The 8,887-nt window shown below is 41.1% G+C and overlaps 1 protein-coding gene across 1 annotated transcript; it reads right to left on the bottom strand.

Annotated features, from left to right (window-relative positions):
- Positions 1-2,975: 2,975 nt before the first annotated feature.
- LOC122656132 (probable NADH dehydrogenase [ubiquinone] 1 alpha subcomplex subunit 5, mitochondrial) lies at positions 2,976-3,323 on the bottom strand. Its single transcript, XM_043850616.1, has one exon. It carries the CDS (start codon positions 3,321-3,323, stop codon positions 2,976-2,978), a length of 348 nt encoding a protein of 115 aa, XP_043706551.1.
- Between the last annotated feature and the right edge of the window lie 5,564 nt (positions 3,324-8,887).

Consider the following 8,887-nt stretch of genomic DNA (forward strand, 5'->3'; position numbering starts at 1 on the left):
TTACAATGCAGAAAAGAGGAATATTACATTCCAAGGATCAGTAGTATTGCGGAAGCGTATAAATCGAATAGTTACAAGATGTTCAAAGCTAGATGATAAATACAGTAATTAGTTACATTTCCAATGACCATCTAATAACTATCAAAAATGGTATTACAGTAAGTATTTCACCATAGGCCTTAGCCTCAAAAGTAATCAAAAAGGGATCGAGTCCCGAATATCCTCACGGCCCGTAGGCACAATCATCGCAAGGACACCCGTCGCCATGTTCCTCAAACACGGCCTCTGGTTCCTCCTCACCGATCTCATCGTATCCCGAGGGCTGAACTCCAAGTCCCGCGAGATATCCGTCACCTGCATCATAATCTAAAAAGTGTGCGCACGAGGGGGTTAGCTCCACTGAGCCAGTGAGGGGATGGGAATGCACAAACACGCAATTCACATAGTCCAATGATGCATGCACATGTTAAGTCCATTTTCCCACCTAACAAACAACTAAGTCAATGGCATATGCTACTGTGACAACTCGGGAGACACTGTGGGTCACTTAACTTATCGCCACAATGAAACCTCAATTGTCACGTGGGACCTACGCCGATCGAAGCCTCCAAGACCACTCAGTGGCGGACCCACGATAACCAATACTACCATGACTGGCCTCTCCCACCTCCACAGAATCCGGTGTACTGATTACCCAACACCTAAACCCCTGTTGGTAAGGGTCGTAGCATAAGGGTGTGAAATCCTAGCCACAATATACTACATGCAAGTCCTATCGTCCCGAGAGGTAATCCGGGCGCATCAACTTTTCATCAGGTTTAGTGCCCGGTTACCAACACGGCACGGCGCATCTGATTCAACATGACATTCAACAAAATTTCTTCATAAATGTATATAGTGTTCGGGGTTCAGACCGGTACCCACCGCACCGAGACCCATCAAGGTATCACATTACCAATCAACATTATAACAATTGTATATAAGAGTATGCAATATGCACAAACATGCTTATTAATTATAATGATTACATAATATATAATGCAATAATAATAACAAGCCCAAACGACCAAACCCACTCACAACGTATACGCCAAGCACCAAGATTATCAGTTGTCGCCTCGATCAAGCAATAAGCCACAAAATGAATATATTAACCTATACAAAGAGTGAAATAAGGTTAAACGAGCGAAGGGAAAGGATCCCCAAAAGGTCTCCCATAATCACTTAAGTATAAGGTTTCAGAAACAAAGTGGTTGCAGGAGTGGTTTCATGCCCAAATTCTGCAACCACATGTAAATCCTAGGAAACCGGGGGTTCGGGACAGTTTTAGTCAAGGTCGGATGCAGATGTGGTTTCAGAAAACTGAAACCGAGTGTAAATCCGACCTTCACAGGGGCCTTCATGGGAAGGTAATTTCAGGGTGGTTTCTTGCAGGTCTGAAACCACATGTAAACCCTCACACCTTCAGGTCCAAAATCCGAAGGATTCCCCTCCAAGGACCCTCTTTCAAGTGGTTTTAAAGCACAAGGACTTCTAGGAAACTCCATCCTAAGCTCATTAGGGTCCAACCTTAAATCTCTCAAATGGCAATGAGAACCCTTACATTAGAGCTCATAATGGAGTGAAATACCTCCACCATAGCTTGGCTTTAAAGCTCCACCGACTCCCTAGGTTCCAAGAGAGATCTAGGTCAATCTCTCCCATTACCCAACCCCTTTTTAAAATCCAAAATAGAAGAAGGAAGAAGGTTCAATAGCTTACCTACCCCCAAGATGAGAGAGCTCCACGATTTATGGCCCAAGAGATGGGGTCTCCACCTTCCTCCAAGCCTCTCTCTCCTTCCTCTTTCTCTTCCTCTCCTCTTTCTCTCCTCTTTCTCTCCTCCGCGATTTAGGGTAGAAGAGAATGATGAAGGAGAAGTAATGTTCTCTCTCTCCCTCATGGACTCATTTATAATAAATGGGTATTTGGGTACCTCTAGTCAAATGGGTCATGAGACTTAATGGGTCAACCCATTAGTTCTATGTGGGTAAGTGGATGGAATAACCCATCATTGGGTCAATAGGTTAAATGGGCCTGCCCACAACTTTAATTAGGGAAAAGCCCATTCTTAGATGGGTTCATATGAGATGGGTATAAGTCCCCAATGTACTTCCTAAAGGTACGTGGGACCCGAACTTAAATTATTCCCTTCTCTCATGAAATAGCTCGAGCGGTTCAAGCCCGGACCCGCACTTCGAGGTTACCAAGGGAAGAATAATTAATAAGTCTTGAGGCTAGAACTTACTTTTCCCCGTCATGGTTTATTACCCATGACTGAACGACTCGCCACGGCAATGCTAAGCTCATCACCGAACGAATTATCCAATCGAGGTGACGGTCCGGGATGCTCTCTCCTGAACTCCTCGCTTCCCTGGGCTGGTACTTGGAGGGTAGTCGACGAAGTCGCCACACGAACTTTCCCCACGGCGGTTGAGGAATCTTTCCTCCACAGCAAACCCGTCTTGTGGTCAACGATTTTGTAGCTAGGTTTGACCATCATGGAGAACAGGTCACCAGCATACATGGCAGCGGTATCTACACGTCACGAGAAGAAATGATATTTAATTATATCCCGGGGTACGGGTATAACAGTTCTCCTCTTCCAAACCCACTTCTCTTCTCCCTTTCAAATACCAACCATGTAACTTATCTCTCCATGAAATTCAAAATTGCCATGGTAGAGAACTAATTTCTCCATCAAAATGTAGTGAAATTCAATCCTTCAATTCCAACTCCCAATTATATATCCTAAAATTACGTTGGGGAATTATATCAAGTAATAAGTGAGCACTACAAGCCCCAGATTATTGTTTAAGAACAGGACCTTGAGCGCGAAACCATCTAGGGCATCACACAATCCAAATTAAGTATCTCTTCTTGATGTTGTTGGTATAATTGCTCGCGATGTATCTATCCGATATATCCTCAATCAATTAATTCGAAAGTAGAGCAAGGGAATAATACGAACCCATCATCTTGGCCATGAATTTAAGCTCGTCCTGGGCTTCCTCAATGAGCTCCTCGACCTGACCACAGCCGATGCGCTTCTCGATCTGCTCCCAATCCTCTTCTTCCTGGCATACCTTGAGCCGATGCCTTGTGAAGCTCTCCACAGCCTTCCTGTAACCTTTGTCCTCGGGAACGGTTTGGATCTCTTTCAAGGTCTTCGAGTAGAGTGAGATCAACACTTCCCTTGCGTTCGGCACCACATCCAGGCCTACGATCCCAGTCGTCTCCTTCACCTTCGCCAACAATGGCCCAGCGAACCTCTGAAGGAACATCTCTTCCCTTCTCTCCCTACAGAGAACACACAACACCTCTCCTCTTCTCTGTTAATCAGCAGAGCGAGAGAGACGAGTGTCATCATTTCTCTCAAAAAAATCACGGGTTTTGTGATTTGTCCGACGTGAGTTCTTTGTTCTTTTGGTGCTCAAGATCTCCGGTTCGTTTTAAAAGAACGAAAAAATGAACCGCAAAGCCAAACACTTTTTCATGTTTTTTTGTTCTTTTGGAACAAAAGAACTGTTCAGAACGCTGTTCTGAACGTTACCAAACGCACTCTAAGGCTGCGTTTGGTAACGGTTTGAACAAAGAACGTCCGTTCTTGATTAGAAATGTTCTTTTGCGTTCTTGGTCTAGAACGGCGTTCTGAGACCGAAAATGACCGTTTGGTAACATTCTCAAGAATGCTGTTCAGAACGAAAATGGTGTTCGGTAAAATCTGTTCTTCCCTATTTGATATTAATTATAATAATGCCATTTCTTTGTCAATTATACCAAAAAAAGACTTGTAAAATCCTTTTCTTTTACCAACCTTAATATAAAATTAAAATATCTCATTAACATAACCAAAGTAAGTATAAAAAGATGTCAAATTTCAAAGATGCCATTAAAATTGGGTTCTTGTGTGGATTAGTGGCATAACTAACTATGCTATGGACAGTTGAATAAAGAGGGCCTTGGTGGACTCGAACCACCATCCTCTTGGAACATGCTCATGTTCCAAGTGCTCTACCAAATTGAGCTAAAGACCCATCAAGTAGAGATCCAAAATAGAAATACAACAAAAAAAAGACACAGTAGCATGAATCTCTACATGAGGAATGCAATGAGCGAAGGTCTAAAACAGAAATACATCAAGATATATAAGGAGGACATCAAAAGCATGAAAAGGAGGACATGGTACTTGGTAGAAATAAGTTGACTTTAGAATTTGTTCATTCACATGTGGTAGGCGTAAGAGGAGTGCAAGTTTCCAGTAGTATATATCTGGATATATAAAGGGGACATGAAAAGCATGAAATTGATTAGATCATATATGCCGCAGTGGTTTTAAACCCAAATACACATTAGCTATTTACAACTGTTCAGCAATTAAACATGGACATGCATGCCATACCCTAGATATATATCTCATACAATTATATATAGTGAAGATCCACAAATCTCATGCTGTGTTTGGTATGCTAACTTTCAAAGAAAAGAATCTGAATCTACAACATTCCAAAATTCTAAAGCAAGAAAATTAATAGAGAAAAGTCAGATTTCAAAAATCCATCAAAGCAATATACCCACGACCCCATTTCACAGAAATAGTTGAGTTAAAGCTTTTTGAGGTAAATAATGGATTTTGTAATTGGTTTCTCTTTTATTTTAAAACCGACATCTGAGACCCATATGGCTGGCCATTATAACCCCTCAAACACATCCAATTCCATCAACATATGTAGTCTGATCCTTCAGTTATCATCAAATATTCAAGTCTCGATCTTGTATTGCACCTAGCAGTAAATGCCACAAAACTCTAGCTAATCAACTCATTTTGAACCTCCAAAACCCTGTTTTTCTACATGAAATGCACCACTGCCTCCTAGTTGCATAAACAAACATGAGTTGTTTATCAAACAGGACCAAACATGACTTGTCTCATACTACTAACCTACAAAGTCCAATATTAAAAAATTGTCCAATTGCAATGAAGAAAATATAAGGAGGAGAACTAAAACTATACAACACCATGATATACAAGAAGGAATAGGGGATAATGATGGAATGCGTGTCCATATATACCGAGCAGCTGCAGAATATTTAGAGCCCATCATCAGCTATGATTTGGTGCCACATACCACAACCTATGCTGAAGATGGTGAAACCAGAGCAGCACTTGCTAGTCCTGGTCTCCCACTCCAAGTACAGATATTGGAATGATGCACAAAGTTTCAGAGTTATTGCTATTGTTATTGTGGTAGAAATCCTGAATGATTTTAACAGTAATGAAATGTTCAAAGCCAAATGTTTCCAGTCAATTTTACATTTCTGTCAAAATTCAAGGCCTAATGTTGATGACATGACCACAAATTTGTGGTTTTTAGGGCCCTTCAAGAAATGCTTCCTAAACAACCACAACAGATGGCTTAATTAATCCCATAGAATTAAAAAACTATATAGAAATAGGCCTCCTCGTACTCATCAATCCTCTCGCATTTTCGATCACATGATGTGAGAAGGTCTCTAGTGCACCAATCTACATTTTATTGACAAAATGATTACACAAACGAACTAATTCATTCAAGAAACTGATTTTAAAGAACATACCAGCTTCGGTTATTCTATCTCAGAATCTGTTGTATTGAATATACAAACATAAAAATTTGAGTCCCCATTGTATCTGCAAACTAACAAGTGATTCTCACATGTAGTGATATTTGACAAAATCCTGCTAACTTTTCTGAAACTTCAAACTGTACACAAAGCAAAAATCATTTCCGTCTCCTAGTACTCTGTAACTTATGATTCTCATGCTGATCAACCAACAAATCAATACCTGCATAAACAGTTGATCACACCGAAATATCAAATAATAGAGAACCCACACCCATAATAGAAAACCAGAATATGAGAGAGAGAATGTTGGTCTCGAGAATGATTTTGAAGAAATGCCATCTCTTCTCCGGAGAAATTCAGACTATGACGGTGCATCGCGTGACACAGGCCTGAGAAGGGACTCCTGTGCTAGTCCCTAAGCACCGGAGAGTGGAGAGTTTCCTCACGAAAATCTAAGAAGAGCTGAATTGAAGCCCCCAAAAGCCCTGGAAGAGCGACATGTATAGCGGATTTCATTTTTCAAATGAGAAAGGAGGAAAGTGAAGGTTCTCTCTCTCTCTCTCTCCCTCCCCAAAACAACTGTTACACTCCGAGAGAGGAAAGTCATATTTTGAGAGACTACTGTAGGACTCATGACTCATGTGTGAGAGAGAGAGAGAGAGAGTAGCAGAGAATGCATTTGGACAGAGATGACCGAGAAAGCGAGACAGAGAGAGAGAGAGAGAGAGAGAGAGAGAGAGAGAGAGAGAGAGAGAGAGAGAGAGAGAGAGAGAGAGAGAGAGAGAGAGAGAGAGAGAGAGAGAGAGAGTTGCAGAACATCGGTTGGAACTCACCTCTGCAGATGCCTTTGAGCACGGAAGCCCTTCTCCTCTTCGTCGATGTGAATCCCCTTTTCCTCTCCAAGAGTTGCAGATGCCTTTGCTCTTTCTATCGGGTTTTCCTCGTTTTACGCCTTCGTTAGTCGTTCTTGTTCTTTAGGTGTTAATAACCTTCGGTTCGTTCTAAAAGAACGAAAAAACGAACCACAAAGCCAAACACTTTTTCATGTTTTTTTGTTCTTTTTGAACAAAAGAACTGTTCAGAATACTGTTCTGAATGTTACCAAACACACTCTAAGAGCCCGTTTGGTAATGCTTTTGTTTCTTGTTTTTGGTGTACTGACACAGAAAAACGGAATCTACTGTTTGGATCCAGCGGTCTGTTTTTATGTGCCAATGAAATAAATCGGGTTAAAAAAACATCTAAAACACCTATTTACTAGACCTTGTTTCTACAGTTTCAAAACACTTCAAATGGAACAAAAGAAGGGAAAGTTGGAAATGTACGCCCGATAAACTGAAGACATCCTAAAAGCTCCAGCGACTACTCTTGGTGCTTGCGACATCGTCTTCTCCAACGAGCACAAGAAACCCTTGCTCTTGCTTCCTGCCATTCTTCTCCACCGAAACCGAATAGAAGGCATCTTGCGACATCGTCTTCTCCAACGAGCAAGAACCCCTAGCTCTGGTCTTCTCCAACGAATCCCTTGCTCTTGCTTCCTATCATTCTTCTCTACCGAAACTGAATCGAAGGCATCTAGTGGGTAGAACGAATCTCCATTTTACTCAGGTAAACCTCTGCTCATCAGCTTCTTCTTCTTCGTCTGTGATCTTCTTATCCTTCTTCCTTTGCTCAACCTCTTCTTCTTCTTCTATTATTTTTTTGGTTGGGTTTAAAGATTGTACTCTGATTTTTGCAGAAAACCCAAAAAATCCAAGACTTTGAGAGGCTCTTCCCCAACGATCGAAGCTCGAGTTCACAATTTCTGACCTCTCACACACCGATCCAAGCTCCACAGGTAAAAGCTCTCTCTGCGATCCATCTCCTTGATTTGTAAAACCTTGTTGCTGGGTTATGTTGGTATATCTGTGGTGAGAAAGGGCATATTTCGAAGGATAATGCTGTTCTTTCCTGGAATTTGCTTTTGCTTGAGCAATTCATGAAAAGCCTCATATCCTTAAAGGTTTTCCTCCTTTTCCCTTCTTCCCTAATATAGCTGTTCTAGCCCAAGTAGATACTCAATAGAGATAACGCAATAACTAGTGAGGTTGTTAGACAAACAAACATGCAAACATGAACCTACCATTATCTTTGATGTTGCCTTTGAAGAAAGGCTTCAACTCCACCCAAGTGGGAACCACTGGAGACTGTAGTGTCACTGTCTTACATTTCCCTTACACGAATGTAAGACCAAGTCACAGTGACCTAGTCCCAAGCAGGATCTCAATAATTATACCCAATAGGTTCTAAGTTCAGATTTACTGTCAATAATAGAAACCAAAATCAGATCTGTAACAGTAGGTTTAACTCAGGCAAAACAGTAGGGAGTTAGGACAGATAATGGCTTTATATAGTAGGTTTATTTGACTTTTGCCATGCCACTTTGCAGAAAAGCCATTGTTGCCTTGTGATGTAAGCATGTATGTAGGTTGGATTTATTAACTCTTTTTGTATCATTCCAATTTTGTCCAAAGGAAAGTCTTCAAACAAGTTGTGAATAAGCTTAAAATCATGCGATTCTGCAGATATGATGAGAACGTGCATTGGATTTTAATTTTTTTGTCAAACTTTTTTTATCAGATAGAGTCATGGATGGTGGCAGGAAATCTTGTGGCACCGTGTGGATTCTAGTGATAGTTTTTTTGTATTTATTATTGTTTCTGTGGAGAGCTGTGTACATGGCTCTCTCTAAATTAAAGAGTGAATTTCACCTCAGCTGCTATTTCTGACCGTGGCATCCATTCAATATACACTATATACTTTAATTCATTATGGCTTTGGTCATTGGCACAGGATAGAGTTAAGACTGGACTATCAACTACCACTTTATTCGACTTACCATGTTTATAGAAAGGTGTGGATTTGATATCTTTTTTTTTTCCCCTTGGGTAATTAAGATAGTTTTGGTTTTCAGATTTCAATTCAATACATCATTATTAAACTCTGTTTTCAGAATTCAATCTTCACACTTTTTTTTCTTAGAATCCTTCTTCGAGTATGAATTCTGAATTTCTCAGGTGTGTGAGTAAAAGTGTGTGAGGGTGTGTATGGGCAGCATGAGGTGGGGGTGAGTGCTCAAGTGTAGGGGCAGCAAGGTGTGGGGGTGCGTGTGAGTAAATTAGTGTAAGTGTGTGAGGGTGTGTATGGGCAGCATGGGGTGAAGGAAAAAGTGCTCGGGTGTGTGGGCAGCAAGGGGTGGGGG

This window comes from Telopea speciosissima, chromosome 1 (assembly GCF_018873765.1).
Source record: "Telopea speciosissima isolate NSW1024214 ecotype Mountain lineage chromosome 1, Tspe_v1, whole genome shotgun sequence".
Lineage (NCBI taxonomy): Eukaryota > Viridiplantae > Streptophyta > Magnoliopsida > Proteales > Proteaceae > Telopea > Telopea speciosissima.